Raw genomic sequence first — 18,619 nt, forward strand, 5'->3', positions numbered from 1 at the left:
AGCAGACGTTCATTTTATTTCTGAAATTAAATAAAAATATTTGAAAATGAAAGGGTAAAAAAGTGGGCTTCTTTAACTGGTACGCAAATGGAGAAAATGGACCATTAACATAACTCCACTACTTTAATTAGGTGATTCCAAAGCATGAGTGGAATCCAAAGATTGAGATTCTTTAATCTACACATGTCTATCTTAAACACAACCTTAACACAAATAAATGGAGTATTGAAAAGGCTATAGTTTTATTTATTAAAAATCTGCTTATATAAATAGTAGAAGTACCCATTTCCAAAAGCTTCTTTATAATGTCCTCAATCCATTGGTACATGTATCCCCAATTTTTAATCATATGTTTATACTTCATGGTGTTATTTGTTATATTCGAATTAATTGAGCACCACAAATTTGCTGTATAATAGTAGAACTTAATTTACATTTTCAAGTTGCTAGATGTATATAAATATAGTGGGACATCATTGTCTTTGGCCAGCTTGTATTCTGAATAAGACTCAAGTTCATAATAGAATCAAAATCTGATTTGATGTTTGGATTAATAATTCGCAATTAGCACAATGTATTTTGGTACGAGTCTCACATGGAGTATCTTTTATGCTTATAAGAATAGGAATAAATCATAAAAGATGGTCAAATCTGGTCAATCTCACATTTTTCAAAATATGAAAAGTAAATCATAAAACATGAAAATTTTGCAATTGTCTAACCTATCTCATCTCTGGAGACATATACGATGATGTGCTAGCTGAATTTATACACGTCACCCACCACATAGACATGTATCACCTTAACATAGATATGATACTTGCGTGTTTAAAACCGGCCGCCAATCATCCCATCTTTCGTTGATGATGAGACGGATTTGATAATTATGAAATATACATCTTTTGTAATTTAATTTCCAAATTTTGAAATGTATGGAACGGACCAAAATTTAACCTCTTTCATGTTTCATTTGGCAATTTACCATAAAGAATATGAACATCTTTCAAATAACTTGATCGTCTCCATATCGTTCATCTCATATTGATTTTTCACGCCTAATTAAAGCAATCTTTTATAGTAGTTTATAAAATAAAATTAAGTGCGATTTAATTTAAATTTAATCGGACGCCCCATAAAAACAAAAATAAACAAACTAGATATCAACCCTGGAACAAGTAGTGTTATTATATAATTAAAAGAGTACAAACGTTGCTGATATCACAATTCTAGTCTCTTCACTTAGTTTCCCACTAATTGCTAAGACGGCTATAGTTAATCAAACAGTTTAAAAGATGAGTTAATTAATTAAGGTGTGGTTTACTTTTTCTCGTCTTCCACAACTACATACAACATATTTGTCGTAAAATCATGCATGGTCTAACTAGAACCCACTCAATTTTTATTGATTTATTTATTAAATCCCATATTCTTATTATAGTAATACTACTACTATTCTTGCACGGAACATTATAAATTTTAAAGTCATTATTATCTTTCAATAAAATCTAATAAAGATACATTATAAATGTACAATGCTCACACAACATCCTTAATTCTTTAGTAATACTATAACAAAGATGTTAGGTGACTCAAATCCTCCATTCCTCCTTAGTCTATTGGTTAGAGATGAAGAGTTTTTTCGTTTGAGTTGCGATTCGTCATTATTGGTTGCAAATGAAGAGTTTTTTCGTTTGAGTTGCGATTCGTCATTATGGGTTGCAGATGAAGAGTATTTTCATTTGAGTTGTGATTCATCGTCAACAATTGACATTGTGATCCATATCCCATCGTATCATTCATAACGAAACTAAAAACTACTATACCTCCTCTGTCCCATTAGAAATGAAATGTTTTTTTTCGTTTATTCCATTAAAAATGAAACGTTTCTAAAAATAGAAACAATATTCTTTGTACTTTTTCTTCTCTCTTATGTACTTTCTTTTCATTAACTCACAAAATAACACTATATAAAATCTCGTGCTAAAAAACAAATGTTGCATATTTAATGGGACAGAGAGAGTAGCATATAAAAGACAATTGACCGTGTATTTGTCTAATGTCGTTAGTGGCCTCTTTAGGTGTCGAGAAGTCAAAAGATATGTAGGGCGATAAGCATTTCAAATTAAATATGTAAGTTAGATTGATTCAAATTACTATATAAAACTCTAAAGTTGGAAACAATGACAAAGCATTAGAGCTACGATATCTCTGTGATAACTATCAATCCCTTTGATAGTTGATTATGAGCAAATTGCCAATAAGCTGATTATGAAAAAATAACTACACTGATATAAAATGAGTGTGAAATCAAAACAACGTTTTCGATTTTGCCTCTCAAACACAACCATATTAATAGTAGGAGTACCAAAAAGAGTTTAGAGTAATTAACTGTTGTGATCTTGATGCATTTATTATACATGTAGAAATAGAATCGTGAAAATCTTTCGATTTACTCAGTTAGTTAGTAAAAAAGAAATTGATCCCTTTGTTGGAAACGATGCCATCATCACATTGATATATTTAAAGACAAAATACCGAATATATCACGAAATTAGATGATTAAATTTTAGTTCGTTTCACACTTTTTATAATATGAAAAATAAATCATATATAAAAGATGATTTTTTTTTCAAATCTCAATTATCTCATCCTTCCATTTTACGGCGAATCATGTGTTGATGTGAGCAGGTCGGTTTAAAACACATGGAAGTTAAACAACATTGGGATAAACATAATTAAGTTCGAACATGTTTTAAATCGTTGCCTCATTAGTATGTAATTTGTCGAAAAAGAGAAGGATCATGAGATTATTAAATGTTTTGTATATTTTTCATATTTATAAAAGTACTATAGGACAGACCATTAATCATGTTTTGTAATTTATTTAACAATTTATCCTATATTTAGTGTACGGTTATATCATACATTTTGTACCCATATACATAAATGGGTGAATTTACTAAAAATAATAGTACTACATTTTAGTCTTTACCCAACGCTAGCTTTTATTCTTTCAACCGATATTAAGAACCCAAAATTCACAAGTTATACTCTTTACTCTTTAACCCACATTAGCTATTTTAGCCATGAGATGTCGTTTTATGAAGAATGCGAATATTTAATTAATCTGCAACGGACATGGAATCTATTTCGGACATTTATACGCTACCTCCTACGCAAAAATATACTACTAGCATAACTTTTTAATATGCACATGTTTTAAAAAAATATGGTAATATGATTATGATACAAGGAATTGTTTACAAAAGCATTCGCGTCGCTCTTTCCCCCTTCTTTACTTTGCGTTTTCTGATCTTCGAAGTTGGAATCTTTTGGCTGAAATCTATTAAAAAACACTTGGGTCTCTAAGTATATGATTAATGAATATTAGGGGTCGAAATTCGGGTATCCAGACCATGGTACCCGACTCGAAAAAACTGGGTACCCAAACTAAAATATCATCTAAATGCATACTCAATACCTGATTCGATATGTTTTTTCGGATACCCAAATACCTGCTACGGGTATCTAAACCCGATGATTGGGTACCCAAATATCCGACTCTTTACTTATATTAATAATTAATAAAAAAATGAAAAATATGGAGTATTAAATATTTTAAAGCTAAAATTCTCTTTATTCATTGAGAATATTTTATTTTATTTTTATTTTATATGCTAATTATGTCTTTTTATGAACTTAAAAATACCAACAAAATTGCCGAGGGAAGCCAATGACTACTGACATACTTGGATTTTACATCGTTTTAGAGGGTGGTTATGTATGAATTTGATCATATTTTGTCTATTATTGGACGTGTTTATATCTACTTCTCTATTATGTTGGTATGTTGACCATTTTGTTAAGAATGTGTAGAAAAAGGTACAAAATATGTGGATGTGCAGCAGCCTTGGTTTGAGACAATATTTACTTGAGATTTTGAAGTCCAATCAGCCCCTAATGCATACCATTCTCTTCGTCTTCGAAAGAGCTTCGCGTGGGTATCTCACACGCCTCAATCGGAGTTCGGTAGAAGAAGTTATGGCCGTTATACGAACACTGCGCTGTCCAGAAATTCCCACCCGGCCGGGTGAATTATTACCCTATAATTCCACCCGGCCGGGTGGCGTAATTATGCCTGCGAGATTCCAGAGTACCAAAGAAGTCCCACCCGGCCGGGTGAATTTTCAGTGGATTAATTCCACCCGGCCGGGTCCGTCATTTTGGCGTTTTTTAGAGCTGAAACGCAATTTTTTGAAGAGAAAATAAGAAGGAAGAATTAGGTCAATTCTATTCATTCTCGACAAGCGACAAAACACGCGCTCTCTTTTTGTGAAGAACTCTTGGAAGAAGATTGAAGATTCAAGCTTCAATTCCTCCACCAATTGCGATTCGCATCATGATTTCCACTGTTTTTCCTTGTTTCTATTTGTTTTCTACCATGAACATGAGTAGCTAAACATCTTTTATGTAGAATTCTTGGTGAAGATGCATTGATTTATAGTTTTAATCCAATTGACTTCGTTTTTATCTTGCTCTTGCAATTGTTTGAATTATTCTTGTGCTTTTTCCTAACAATTGCTTGATCACCAATTGGGAGTATAGGGTTTCTTAGAATAATCGGGAGATGAAATATTTAACCTTGAAAGAAGAATTATTCACACCTTAATTCAATAAAACTCGGGAGAATTGAGGTTTTGAGTGGGATCTTTAATCTAATCGAACTATTAGGAGTTAGGTCTAAGAATTAGAAGGGGACTTCAATTATTACACATAATCTACGGATTTCTCACCTCGGGAGGGGGTTTAATCTATATTTGTGATTGATTCAACAATTCTAGAGACTTTAAATGGTAAATCGGTTTCAATTAGGTTAGGCTATGAGTTGTGCATCGGATCCTTGAATTCTGCATATTTCTCTATCATTTTTACAACTTGCTTCTTTATTCTCTAGTTTAAGTGTTTATTTTAATCTTTGAATTTATATGCTTTTCATAGTTGTTAGAAAAAAAACCCAAAACTCTTGATCGTCTGGATAGTAGTTGAAATTTGTTCGTGGTACTTAGGTTTACACTTAATTGTCTCTGTGGGATACGATATACTCTTGCTTGCTATTTGCTACGATAACCCCGTACACTTGCGGGTATTATTTGCGTAAAATAAAGTTGAGTCAACTACCCAAGAGGCAACGACAGAGAATATCTATAGGTGGCAACGTAATAGATACAAAGACTTGAAGAAAGAAAGAGAGGGAATGAGAGTAGGGTCACTTTAATGGAGTCGGGTAATTGACTTATTTATAAATGTTATAGAAAATTAACCTAATTATAATTTAAGTAAATAATGTATCCCATACCCTACAACCCTAAATGGCTAAACCTAATTAAAAATTACAATAAACAGTACATCGGGTATTCGGATAATACCTGATACCCGGCTTATCTTAAATTTCACTACCCGATCCCATACCCAATCCCATTTTATTGGATATCGGGTATTACCCGCCAGATATCGGGTCGGGAATGGATAAACCAAACTCAATACCCAACATCCAAATTCCCACCTCTAATATTCATGAAGCATATCTATTAGTTCATCATCAACTGATTTTTATCCAATACCCGGCGGATATCGGATCGGGAATTGATAAACCCAATACCCAATCCAAATTCCCACCTCTAATCATGAAGTATGATCTATTAGTTCTTCATCAACTGATTTTAGTATCAAATCAATCAAAAACCTTAATTAATGTAGTATAGTCATTGTCCTAATGTTTTGACGGCCCACCATTGAGCCGATGTTGGATAAGGTTCCTCACACCTAGCTCGTTATTGTTTTGTTGTAAATTATAATGCGTTGTGAAAAGCCCATTTATCCTCGTAGTGGATCTCCCCTTTGGATTCATCAAAAACATGAGTGGAACAATATTTTCCACAAACTGGATGAATTCATGTGTGGATATCAATGTATACGTGAGTTTAAACTGAAAATAGCATTCGCCGATTTAAACCAAATTTGATCCACCAATTTCTAATTATTACTACTAAAGAATTGCACATTTGCACGATGGGTCAATAGCAAGAGCGAAACTAGCATCAAAGTCTATTCATGGACCAAACACGATTATTTCAACCTTTTTGTCCCAAAAATATATATTTTCCAAACTTTTAAATAACTAAATAGTGAATTAAATACAAATATCCCTTTTTTATACTACTAATATTGGATCTTGGCTAATTAATTAAAGGAATTTTCTTATAATAGAACTAGAAGAGACTGCCTACATGCTTTAAACAGAATTTCATAAATTTAATTGATTGTTTACTTGTTAGACAATTATGAAAAATAGAATAAAATAGTAGTACTACTCTACATTTTGTCTTTATATTTTCCATTTTTAATGCGTATGCGGTGAAGAAAGAAAAGTAATAAACCATGAGCTTGGCGCCCACAATATCAAACGGCAATTGGATTTTAATTCTAAGAATCTACATATATAGCATGAGCATGAGCAGTTTTGAATGTATACTTGTTTAAAAATGGGTGTGGTTAAGGCTGTTTTGTGCATTGGGTTTTTTCTTCTCATGGCTATTTGCAGTGGTGATGGAGGAGGCAATGTTGATGTCCACGCAGCAAGACGTCTCCTTCATCAAGGCCACACTTATCTTGATGTCAGGTTAAAATCCCCTCGTCTATAATAATTACTACTATATTCTATGATTTGTTATAGTAATTAAGTTGAATGAGAACAGGACTGAAGAAGAATTCGAGAATGGACACGTGAGGAACGCCATCAACATTCCTTACAAGATAATTACTTCCGAAGGTAGCGAGCATTCTGTCTCATAAAAATAGAGAATTTGGGAAAGACACATGTTTTAATACTAATTTGGTAAAATATGAGAGAGATCTTTTTTTGGTTAGTTTATGTTATGACTTATGATAGGAATTTGGGCACATTATATAGGTATGGTGAATAACCCCAAATTTCTGGATCAAGTTCGGGCGCATTTTGATAAGGAAGATCATCTCGTAGTGGTAAGTTTCTTATCAAAACAAATTACTTAGTACTTACTACTTTTTTTATTGGCTAGAACAAATCTCTGATATATGATCTAATTTGATAAAAATGTGGGTGTAAAAGGGTTGCAAAAGTGGAGTCAGATCCTTGTATGCAACAATTGATCTTCTTAAGGCAGTAAGTCCCATTTTCTCAAAATCTAATTTTTGAGTATTGCCATAGCCATTTGCCTGTCTTATTTATTTATCCTATCCCAACTCCCAAGATTATAATTTATACACAAAGTTTTAATTTTCATTCCAGAATTCAACTATTTCAGGTAATTTATCCTTTTAATTTTCAAACTAGTACCAACTCTAACACAAAGTTGTTGTTTTGTGGCAGGAGTTTAAACATGTGTATAATATGGAAGGAGGATATGTAGCTTGGATTGAAAATGGATATGCGGTCTAGATTCATAATTTTCTTTAAGACTAAGCTTCAATGACCAAAGCTTAACGGTTGTACGTTGTAACTAACGATAAAGAAAAATTAGAATCAGATAGCAAAGTTTGGTTATAATATTCTTACAGTAATTATGAATTACAGTATATTAGAAACTGTGTTAACCACACCTATTACTAAATTTTAGTAAGGTTATAACAAATAATGTGTAAAACTGTAAATACAGTAGTATTCTCTTTTCGACGCGCCCAAGGTATTTTTATTTCTTATCTCGATAAGCCCAAGTTTTGTAAACTATGGGCGTTAAGCCCATAAAAGGAGTATTTTATTGGGTCACCCGACCATATTTAATTAATTTTTGCCTATTCCATATCAGTAAAATTATGTCGTCACGTTATAGGCTCTCATATAGTCATATATCAAGAAATTATATGGTCACTTTTTAGTGAATAAACATAAATTCATCATTTCAGTTAATGCTTAAATACTAGTATTTCAATATTTAACGATTTACTAATTATTTAAAATATAAAATTATTCTTTATTATACAAAAATTAAATATAAAACTAATCTAAAATTATTTATTGACAATGAAAATGAGTTTGAAGAACATTAAGGAAGCCAATATCATTGCCCAATTGGTCGACGGTGATATCGCCAAAATTGCATATCTTCCTCCCAACTGTTTCAGCATCATGTTATTGCCGGATAAGTTGAGAAACTATTAATTTACTATCTGCGTCTTTCAAAAATATTTTTTTAAAAAAATAACATGATTTTTAATTCACACTTACTAAAAAATAATTTTTTAAAAAATAACATGATTTTTAACTCACAGTTTGTAACATAAAAGATAGAAAAAGTGAATGAAATTATTATAAGAAAATGAGTGTCACTCCATTAGAGAGAAATTCTTCCTAAAATAGAAAGTTTTTAATTTTAAGAGAAATACCAAAAAAAAAATAATTTTTATTTTTTAAATATAGAAGTAGTATATTATAGTAGTAAAAAAAATGAAAGACTAAAGCGTTTACACTAACATTGATTATTTACAAGGTACTTTACGATATTTAATTCGCAACAGAAAGATAATTAAGTAGTCAACTAAAAATAGCTTTAGATATTTATTATGTTGAGCAGAATTGTGTAACAGTGGATGCACATTTGTTTGCAATAGATATTTTATTAAATTTTAGATAAAGTAGATTGATAGGGCCATATGAGGCTTCATTTATTAGATATAATCACATTATGTGTTCTGATTAGTGAAATAGTGAATACAGGTAGATTTTTTGATATGATTGGTCGGCTGAAATCCCGTCCAGGTGCATCTCGTGAATTGGTAGGATTCATCCCAAAACAAAAACCATCAATTCCACGTGACAAAAATCAAAAATGGATTCCGATTCTCGCTCCCACTTTGAGGATCTAATCGCAATTCGAGAGTGAGATATGATTGAAGAAATCTCTGCTCCACTCCGTAAGTCAGCTCACCTAATGTTGATTGCATATGGATTATTAACCGTAATTCCTAATTGAACTGATTATGTGCAGTTGGGGAGACATCATCCTCCGCCGATGGCGAGAATTCGCCGGTGGAGCAGGTGGCCCTGACGGTCCCACCCACCGACGACCCCTCGCTCCCCGTGGTCACATTCCGGATGTGGATTCTCGGCGCGGCCGCCTGCGTCCTCCTCTCCTTCCTCAACCAGTTCTTCTGGTACCGCCGCGAGCCCCTCTCCATCTCCGCCATCTCCGCCCAGATCGCCGTCGTGCCCCTCGGCCACCTCCTCGCCGCCGCCCTCACGCGCCGCGTCTTCTTCCGTGGCCGCCCCTGGGAGTTCACCCTCAACCCGGGCCGCTTCAACGTCAAGGAGCACGTCCTCATCACCATCTTCGCCAACTCCGGCGCCGCCAACCCTTACTCCATCCACATCGTCAGCGCCGTCAAGCTATTTTATGGCCGGAAGATGACTTTCTGGGTATCGCTCGGGGTCGTTCTCACCACGCAGATTCTCGGATTTGGCTGGGCCGGCCTCCTCCGCCGCTATCTCGTCGAGCCTGCTGCCATGTGGTGGCCGCAGAATCTCGTTCAGGTATCCCTCTTCAGGTGCGTTGACTTACTCATTCATATGGCTATGAGGATTGATTCATAGATTAGTATATACTTCTCCTACTTTTCAATAAAAAAGTGTTCTTGGAGACACGGTTTGATTGCTGTCTTACTCATGTCGAAAAGATGGGATAAAATGCTTGCTAATTTGTTTATAACTCTCAGAACTTGTTTTCTGTTACTGCAAGACCCCAACATGTTTTAAAATGCTTAGTGAAAGTTTGTTGTGCAATTTCAGCTGTTTTGACTCTGTTTCTGTGATTCCAGAAGAAAGAACGCCGTCAAAACATGCCCTCTTTTGCTCTTTGAATTCACAGCTGTTACAGTAATCCAACTTGATAAAATTGAAGTTAGGACAGAGCCATTTTTAAGTTTTTGACTGAAAGTAAGATCTGGATATTCTTTAGGCCAAAATGAGCGGATTTTCGTGTGTTTTTCCTCATGTGGACTAATGAGGATGCATAGTTCGAATATCTTGCCTTGCCTTCGAGAATGCAATTTCATCAATAAGACAATTTCTAGTCTCAGAGAACTCTTATGGATCTATTAAGATATGGCTATGAGGATCGATTCATAGTTGAGTATAAACTAATACATACGTCTACTACTTTTCAAGCAAAAAGCGCTCTTACTAATGTGGATAAAATGCTTGCCAATTTGTTTGCTTATGTTTCATACTCAGTCAACGTCAGCATTAGTAACTCTTAGCATTTATAACTCTTGGCACTAGTGAAAGTTGTGCAATTTTAGCTGAAGATTAGGTTTTGCCTCAGTTTCTATGATTACAGAAGAAAGAATGTCGTCAAAACATGCCCTTTTTTGCTTTTGAGTTCATAGTTGTAACAATAATCCAACTTGATAAAATTGCAGTTTGGACAGAGCCATGAACAGAAAAATTCCAAGTATAGTACTTTGACTGAAAGTAAGAGCTGCAAAATCTTTAGACCGCACGGAGCTGATTTTTATGTGTTTTTCCTGATATGGACTAATGAGGAAGCATAGTTCGAGTATCTTGCCTTGCCTACTAAAATGCAATTTTCATCAATCAGACTAATTTTAGTCTCAGAGAACTCTTATGGAGTTATGGACCTATTAAGATACCTTCTGTTTTAAATTTGTTAAATGAACATAGTATGTGCTATAACAAGTACGTAATCATCAGAGTTTTAAATTGCAGGGCACTTCATGAGAAAGAAGTCAGAGCAAAGGGAGGAGTGACACGGAATCAGTTCTTCCTGATCGCCTTCATTTGCGGCTTTGCTTATTATGTGTTTCCAGGATATCTTTTCCCAAAGCTGACTTCAATCTCCTGGCTTTGCTGGATATTTTCTTCATCCATCATCATTCAACAGCTTGGTTCTGGGCTCCATGGTCTAGGATTAGGGGCTATCGGCCTTGATTGGGCAAGCATATCCTCGTATCTCGGCAGCCCACTAGCTAGCCCGTGGTTTGCTACTGCTAACATTGCCGTTGGATATATTTTCTGCGTGTACATAGTTACGCCTATTATGTACGGGCTCAATGTCTTCAAAGCCAGGACCTTTCCAATTTTCTCTGATGACCTCTTCACATCAGAGGGGCAGGTTTATAACATATCTGCCATAATAGATTCAAACTTCCATGTTGACTTGGACGCATATGAGCGTGAGGGTCATCTCTATCTCACTACATTTTTCGCCACGACCTATGGTTTTAGCTTTGCCTGTCTCACTGCAACCATTGTTCATGTCCTCCTTTTCCATGGCAAGTAAGGTGTACTATAATTGACTCGAATTGCATTCATTCTTTGATTTACTTATATCATACTTGTGTTGCCAAGAAAGATGGACTATATTTGTATTGATGAGGATTCTGTACTAAAACTAAGCTAAGAACACCATTCTATGTTAGAAACTTCACTAATTTGGCAGAAAACATCTAAACTTGTTGAGTTTTTTCTAGAACTTATTTCTTTAAGTATCAAGTTCTGCTCTAAGTTTATATTTTCCTGTCACTGATGCGAACTAGAGAACTAGTTATCAATGGATCGAGGCTGAGATAAAACAAAATATGAAACCATTTGGTTTGCTTTTTACATCACGTTGCAAATAGACAAACTGAACATGTATCTGTTAGATTAGTTGGCCCATGAAAAGTTGTAGCTGTTGGTCTTTAGAACTGCTGCTTTGTTGATTTCTGAAACTGTCCGCTTTTGTGTGCTTAGAGATCTGTGGCTGCTGAGCAAGTCCGCATTCAAGGAGAAGACGATGGATGTACACACCAAGCTCATGCAAAGCTACAAGAAAGTTCCCGAATGGTGGTTCTTATGTATTCTTTTCATAAACATTGCCGTCACCTTACTTCTCTGTCAATTAAACATCGATCAACTTCAGTTGCCGTGGTGGGGCGTCTTATTAGCGTGTGCTCTTGCCTTCTTCTTCACCCTTCCTGTTGGAGTCATTGCTGCCACAACAAACCAAGTGAGACTCTGTAACTGATCCTAAATATGTTTGCACTTTATCCTCCATATTTTTTGCCAATACCAAATGCATCCTCTTGTTTGTTGGCTTTGGATGTCCTTTTGTCTATACATTGTTATCATTAGTTGAAGTTTTGGTGCGAGTAGTTGTTTAGTTATTCCAGATTAGAACAAAACTGTGCAGTTACTCTGCATTCTGCAAGTTTCAGACACATGCTAATCGATAATATATTTGTTATCAGATACCAGGATTGAATGTGATCACAGAATACATTATAGGATTTCTGTATCCCGGTTATCCAGTTGCCAACATGTGCTTCAAGGTGTATGGCTACATCAGCATGAAACAAGCGTTGGTGTTTCTTCAAGACCTCAAACTCGGACATTACATGAAAATACCACCTCGAACGATGTTCATGGCCCAGGTTACTTCATTTTCTTCCAAACATCAGCTGCATTTATCATAATAATCTTGCTCATTCTTGATGTTGATTGATCAGGTAGTTGGCACTCTGATTTCATCAGTGGTGCATCTAGGAACAGCATGGTGGCTCATGGACACCATCCCCAACATCTGTGACCGGTCAGTACTTCCTTCTAGCAGTCCATGGACATGCCCAAGCGACCATGTGTTCTACGATGCCTCGGTCGTGTGGGGATTGATCGGGCCGCAGAGGATATTTGGAAATCTCGGCTTTTACTCTGCCATCAACTGGGCTTTCCTAGCTGGGGCTGTGGCTCCCGTTGTAGTGTGGGTGGCCATCAAGGCCTTCCCCGGGCAGCAGTGGCTTAAGCATGTTTCAGTTCCTGTGATGCTGGTGTCGGTTATTAATATGCCTCCGGCAACTGCTGTGAACTACAACAGCTGGATCATCTTAGGGTTCCTGTCGGGCTATGTTGCATACCGATACTACCGAGAGTGGTGGAGTCGACTCAACTACTTGCTGTCCGGAGCGCTCGATGCAGGGTTGGCCTTCATGGGAGTGTTCCTGTATCTGTGTTTGGGGATGGGGAATGTTAGCCTCGAGTGGTGGGGAAGTGTTACTGATGGATGCCCTCTGGCTTCTTGCCCTACTGCGAAGGGTATTGTTGTTGAAGGATGCCCAATCTTTTGAACTGATTTTCCCCCTTCATTCCACTTTTCAATATATTATGTTGTATTTTAGTAGTGATTGATAGAATATCTTCACTTTTGTATGTTTGTTAGTATAAACTATTACTATAAAGTTATTTCTTCTTTCATGTTAGCAGGTGTTTGGAATATGACTGTCAAATAAGTTTCACTTTCATTTGTGCATAAAAAAACTTGGACTTTACCCAGAAAAAGCTAGAAAAAATTGTTGTGTAGTACACTCTTGTGTCTACAAAATACTAATGTCCAATTTTACTATTTAGATCCGTCCATCCTAGTTACAACGGGACTATAAATGATAGTTGAGCTCATATTCCACTAATTACTTCTATCAACTTTCCTTCACAAAGCTAATCAATGTCTTAAATTTGACGTCGAGTCTAAATGAGACTATAAATGGAGGACGAAGTAACAGTTTAGTAGGCCATGAATTCCTAAATAAATAATCAAAATAAAAGTGAAGCTTGTATAAATTGATATTTAATTATTTTGGGGGTGTAAAATAGCAACATCTAACAACTGGAGGGGCGAAATTAGTTATCTGATCTACAGTTCAATTTCAGTGAACAAAGGGAACGACGTCGCTTGACGTGGCCACGCCATTGATGGAGCCTCATCAGCCACAGTCAACGCCGAAGCCCTCGTCTTTGCGGTGGCAAATCCTACGCCGCGCTCTTCTTCGCCGTCCATCCGATTCCGGTAAGCTTATCTATGCATAAACGAATTTGAATCACTCCTACGCGCCAAAAATCATTTCGTGTAAAGTTGGAAATTCTCGATTTTCTGTCAACAAACAAAGAATTTGCAGGTGATTCCAATGACAATATCAGTTTAGAAAAAGTATCGCGACGAACGAGACGTGGATTCAATCTGATACCGTGCCATGTGGTGAATGACGGCGGCGAAGATCCAGATTCTTTGTCTAAGAGAGATGTTTGTTACCGCTACACATTGCCGCTGCCTAATGCTCCTGAGCTTTTTCTACGGTGAGTTAGGGATGCTAATTTACCGATAGCTGTCCAGTTGTTAGCTCAATTGGTTGTAGCCTTGTGGCTTTTGGCTGGAATTGCTGAAATGCTGCTTCAATTATGGTTTGTTGCGATTGTGTAACTAGTTAAAATATGTTTATGCAGTCAAAGATGGGAAGATCGTGTTGATCTCAATGACTTTGAAGTCTGTAATCGATACAACATAGATAATACGGGACTTGTCTGTAAGTAGCATGTTATTATCTGGTTTATGATGACCTCAGCGTAATTTGACCTCCAGGTCAACCAATGTCTTTTGAAAACTATATGAGTTTGATTTCATTAAATATAAGCTAAAATAACTAGTATTTAGTTGGCTGCTAATTAAAGTTTCTCAGAATTTTATCATGTCATGACAATCAGTGATATTGAACTTGATCAGCATTCTTTAAAATGCCCTTAGTGAAGTTGGCTATATCAGTGAAATTTATTGAAGTGATTGAGCTAGCGAGTGATTTGGAAATATCTCAACTGGTAATTTGTCCCTGTTGACATCAGATTTTTGAAGGATGTTAGATGAAGTTATTTAGGATGTGAAGAGTATTAATTAGCACAAATGGTAGTTTTCTGCTCAAACTCAAGATAGTTTTTCAACTTGGATTGAATCTTAACTTGTGACAGTTTTCATTTTACAATGATTGCTTCTTCAGTTTGAACTAATTTGTTAAGGGGCGTTAGGTTCCGGTGTTCTTCCTATTCTTCCTGCAGAGGTTTCAATATTGAGGAATGGCATTGCTAAAATTAATGTTGGCCTCATTGAAAGATGAAATAGTAGCCAATCCCTCTGGGTCCTTGGCAACCCAGTTCAGGAATTTGAGCATTTCAACTCGTAACCTTCTTGTGGACTGTCTGAACTAGAGCACGATTTTCCTAGAAGTTACTAAACGTGTGATTGATTCTACTTACTGATAGCTACCATCTGGCAGAGGCTCAATTTTTTCAAAGTATTACTGGTCTGAACAATTAAGACTTGATAGAGGAGTGGGAACTTAGATATGAACAGAGATGTGGGCCTTGATCTCTCTTTTACATTCTATAGTATGTTTATTGCTGAAGCAAAATATCCTTTAATAACTCTGATTTTTCAGCTGTTTATCAGGAATGTCAATTTCTCATTACTATCTACTTATTAGATGCCTCAGAGGATTTCTTCAGATATGGGGAGGCTATATGCTACTTAGCATAGTGCAAAATCTACAATAGATAATCTCGTGTTATTCTTGAAGTGTTATGGTGGAATAATTAGCACATTTAAATGATTGATAAAAGAAATTCTAACCAACACTTTGTTCTCTACACTTGGAAAACTCATAGTTCGTCTGTAATGTTAGTATTACAAAAATTCAGTTGTACTCTTGGTTCAAAGTGGTATATAAGGTCAACTAGCCTTCAGAAATTGGAAATACTTCTACATGTTTGTGTCTAGACATTTTTCGATAGTGCTAACAGGGTTATATAAAGCTAGAAGATTGGTAGACAATTATAGAAAAAAATCTTTGAATTTGCAGATGCATATTTTCTTCGCCTGACACGAAATTTATCAAATGCCTTCTGGGAAGCCCTTAATGCTTCTTTAAACATTCGAAATATGAAAAAAATCACATTAGATCATGTATCAAACTATGAATAATGATGAAAAAGTTGACCAATCACAAAAATTTGATCAGTTTTGTTGGCTTGGCTTCAAACCATAGATTTCTAAATATTTGAAACAGTTAAAATGACCTGAAATCTTCCTAAAATGGCTTCAATATAACTTATTTGTAGTCGAATATCAGCAGGTCAGTTAGGCATGTAATAGGACTGCTACTCTAGGACAGATATACTGATCTCTGGCCAGCAATATTGTCTTCAACTCATTATTCATACTGCTGGGATGGCTTGCTCCTAGATTTCATGCCTGATTCAATGGAAATTCTTGCATGACCTGCAGCTGTAGAACCCTTGCCACGTTTACCACTGAGTTTACATCTCTAAATAAGTTCCTTTCCTGGTCGACTTGGGAACATCATGCAGGCTGTATTATGACTGAAATAACATGAGTATCATTTGCATAGAAATGATCAATTTTAGAGCCTAGAGACAAAACTTGATGAAGAAAATGAGCCTTACACATACGAGATTGGAGATGTCAGGGCATGTGGTCCTGTTTCTAGATATGGAAACACCACTGCAACAACCAATAATCTTCTGTTTTTCTACCTGTCTCTTTTCCCTGGGAAAACTTTTTAATGTATGAGAGAACAAAATCAGATGTCATGCTGTAATAGGAATTGACAAATATACTTAAGCTATATTGATATTCTAGCTAAATTTTTGCAGTTCGTATATTTGGTTCAAGAAATGATATTTTCTGCTCAAACCTCTCTCTCTTCTTAATTGCTAACATGACTACATATTCCGATGAACACTTATATTTATAGAATCTTTTCTCTTTAACAGGTCAGTGGCCTTCAGAGGATGTACTTGCTTATTATTGCATGTCACATCTTGATAATTTCAGGTATATTAGTAACCTTGATTCATTGGTTGCTGATGCATTTTTGCTGGATTTATTTCTGAGCCATTCTCTACATTCTTAGGAATAAAAGAGTTATCGAACTTGGATCAGGGTACGGGCTAGCTGGTTTTGTTATTGCTGTGGCTGCAGAAGCATTAGAAGTGGTGATATCAGATGGAAACCCTCAAGTTGTTGATTGTATCCTCTTACTTGTTATAATCAATTGATAAGCTTATGTATAAGGATACACTTCATGTTGTCTACTTGTTGGCTGTTTTATTCTTTTGATTTAGCAGTGTGCAGCATGCTATAGTGACCAATTACGCTGCATTATCAACAATGATGTGCTATGAACTTGTCAAGCTCCTTGGCACATTAAATTGAGATAGGAAACCAGGAAAATAGAGCTCTGAATACTTTTTTTTGAAGCCCCACTTTGATTGGTTTGGTGATAAATTATACTCCGATGTAAATATGACAAAGAAACATCATGGCTTCAAGTCTGCAAGAAGTCTAGGCATCTAAGTGATACTAATTGATGCTAGTATTAAACAGAATAATGATGCAGTGGTCTAGGTCAGCTTTTTTGGTAGAGTATGCATAACCAGTAGTATATAGCTTAATGTTGTGTGCTGCCACCAATGGATTAAACATGGTACTGCTTTGATTGATATGTGGAAGTTGATGTTATTGGTTCCCCAATATTTTAGATCTGTTTGTTTCATTAATTGTTCTATGTAAAATGAACATTCTTAACAAGCAGATATACAGCATAACATCAATATCAACTCTGCTGCACTTGGCAGTACAAAGGTGAAGCCATTGATCCTGCACTGGGATCAGCATGATGCATCAAATATTTCTGGATCCTTCGACATCATTGTTGCGAGTGACTGGTAATTGAATTGTATGAATTGATCATATAGAAATAGAACACCTAATTTCCCTGAAGTCAATGTCATCAAATTTGTTATTTTGCTGAGGAACCTGTGGGTGTAGAACTAGTGATCATACATCTAATAGTTTGTAATAGTGCATAACACGATGTTTTCAAATTAGGAAATAGTATGACTTAGTTTTCTCGTGAGCCTTATGCTGAAGATCATCCACTCATATATATTATGCTACATTAGTTGCACATGCAAGAGAATTTCTTATCACCATATCAAAATCATGGTGTTGACTTTAGCTTGTCATTTTGCAGCACTTTTTTCAAGAAATTCCACAAAGGGCTGGCTCGAACAATCAGATGCTTACTTAAAGAGCATGGTCCCTCGGAAGCCCTACTCTTTAGCCCCAAAAGAGATGATTCGTTAGACAAATTTCTGCTGGAAGTTGAGGCTAGTGGGATGCACTTCACTATCACCGAGGCCTACGATGCAGAAATATGGAGACGGCATAAAAGTATCATCAACGGCGATCACTGCTGGCCCAACTATGAGCCGGACCACTGTTACCCTTTATTGGTCAGCATTACACGGTGAACTTCTTTTTGTGTTCTGCTTTTGCCGCTTCTTGTCTACTACCTAGCCTTTGATCTAACCTTTCTCATTGAATATTTCAAGATGGAACCATCTATCATTGTGAAAGTTATGACATAGGAAAGCACTAAGCTTGACATTGATTCCTCGAAATTTGATGCAGATTATTTCTTTATACTAAAATAGTATTCAAAGATTTGTAGTACTAATATATAGTAGTATGATCTACTTGCTAATAAATTGCTTTAAAGTATTAGGGGAAATAATGGATTGTTTAAGGGAGGATTGTTTGGTTATCTTCTTTATAGGTGTGCATAGAAATAGGGTGAGTTGAGGAACTTAAAAAATGCAAAAGATTCCCCCACCCATAAAGATATCATTTTTCACATACTTATATTGCTGTGAAACAATAAGATAGATTCTGCTAAGACGATAGAT

At 35.7% G+C, this 18,619-nt stretch overlaps 3 protein-coding genes across 4 annotated transcripts; all 3 read left to right on the forward strand.

Moving 5' to 3' along the window:
- Nucleotides 1-6,539: 6,539 nt before the first annotated feature.
- LOC125209643 (thiosulfate sulfurtransferase 16, chloroplastic-like) lies at nt 6,540-7,823 on the forward strand. Its single transcript, XM_048109231.2, has 5 exons — nt 6,540-6,679; nt 6,756-6,829; nt 6,971-7,041; nt 7,148-7,201; nt 7,409-7,823. The coding sequence occupies exons 1-5, from the start codon at nt 6,543-6,545 to the stop codon at nt 7,475-7,477; spliced, it is 405 nt and encodes a 134-aa protein (XP_047965188.2). The 5' UTR covers nt 6,540-6,542; the 3' UTR covers nt 7,478-7,823.
- A 943-nt stretch (nt 7,824-8,766) lies between these two features.
- On the forward strand, nt 8,767-13,287 carry LOC125215652 (oligopeptide transporter 7-like). Its single transcript, XM_048117134.2, has 6 exons — nt 8,767-8,949; nt 9,024-9,579; nt 10,760-11,329; nt 11,786-12,041; nt 12,283-12,465; nt 12,541-13,287. Exons 1-6 carry the CDS (start codon nt 8,922-8,924, stop codon nt 13,153-13,155), a joined length of 2,208 nt encoding a protein of 735 aa, XP_047973091.1. The 5' UTR covers nt 8,767-8,921; the 3' UTR covers nt 13,156-13,287.
- A 385-nt stretch (nt 13,288-13,672) lies between these two features.
- Nucleotides 13,673-18,375, forward strand: LOC125211581 (S-adenosyl-L-methionine-dependent methyltransferases superfamily protein). 2 transcript variants are annotated; one of them, XM_048111444.2, is made up of 7 exons: nt 13,673-13,871; nt 13,972-14,158; nt 14,306-14,385; nt 16,643-16,703; nt 16,783-16,898; nt 17,464-17,596; nt 17,905-18,375. In XM_048111444.2, the coding sequence occupies exons 1-7, from the start codon at nt 13,778-13,780 to the stop codon at nt 18,182-18,184; spliced, it is 951 nt and encodes a 316-aa protein (XP_047967401.1). In that variant the 5' UTR covers nt 13,673-13,777; the 3' UTR covers nt 18,185-18,375. The 2 variants fall into 2 exon arrangements, with proteins under 2 accessions (XP_047967401.1, XP_047967402.1); XM_048111445.2 differs by having other exon boundaries at nt 13,674-13,871; nt 13,981-14,158.
- The last annotated feature ends 244 nt before the right edge of the window (nt 18,376-18,619 follow it).

The sequence above is a fragment of the Salvia hispanica genome, chromosome 3 (assembly GCF_029641045.1).
Source record: "Salvia hispanica isolate PSC_SH4W2 chromosome 3, Shi_PSC_v1, whole genome shotgun sequence".
Classification (NCBI taxonomy): Eukaryota; Viridiplantae; Streptophyta; class Magnoliopsida; order Lamiales; family Lamiaceae; genus Salvia; species Salvia hispanica.

Excerpts from the sequence above, each read along its gene's own strand:
- LOC125209643 (XM_048109231.2), top strand. The coding sequence starts at position 6,543 with ATGGGTGTGGTTAAGGCTGTTTTGTGCATTGGGTTTTTTCTTCTCATG. Across the intron at positions 6,680-6,755 it reads CACACTTATCTTGATGTCAG|GACTGAAGAAGAATTCGAGA; the intron begins GTTAAAATCCCC and ends GAATGAGAACAG. Across the intron at positions 7,202-7,408 it reads CAATTGATCTTCTTAAGGCA|GAGTTTAAACATGTGTATAA; the intron begins GTAAGTCCCATT and ends GTTTTGTGGCAG.
- LOC125215652 (XM_048117134.2), top strand. The coding sequence starts at position 8,922 with ATGATTGAAGAAATCTCTGCTCCACTCC. Across the intron at positions 9,580-10,759 it reads GTTCAGGTATCCCTCTTCAG|GGCACTTCATGAGAAAGAAG; the intron begins GTGCGTTGACTT and ends TTTAAATTGCAG. Across the intron at positions 11,330-11,785 it reads GTCCTCCTTTTCCATGGCAA|AGATCTGTGGCTGCTGAGCA; the intron begins GTAAGGTGTACT and ends TTGTGTGCTTAG.
- LOC125211581 (XM_048111444.2), top strand. The coding sequence starts at position 13,778 with ATGGAGCCTCATCAGCCACAGTCAACGCCGAAGCCCTCGTCTTTGCGG. Across the intron at positions 14,159-14,305 it reads GCTCCTGAGCTTTTTCTACG|TCAAAGATGGGAAGATCGTG; the intron begins GTGAGTTAGGGA and ends ATGTTTATGCAG. Across the intron at positions 16,899-17,463 it reads AAACCCTCAAGTTGTTGATT|ATATACAGCATAACATCAAT; the intron begins GTATCCTCTTAC and ends CTTAACAAGCAG.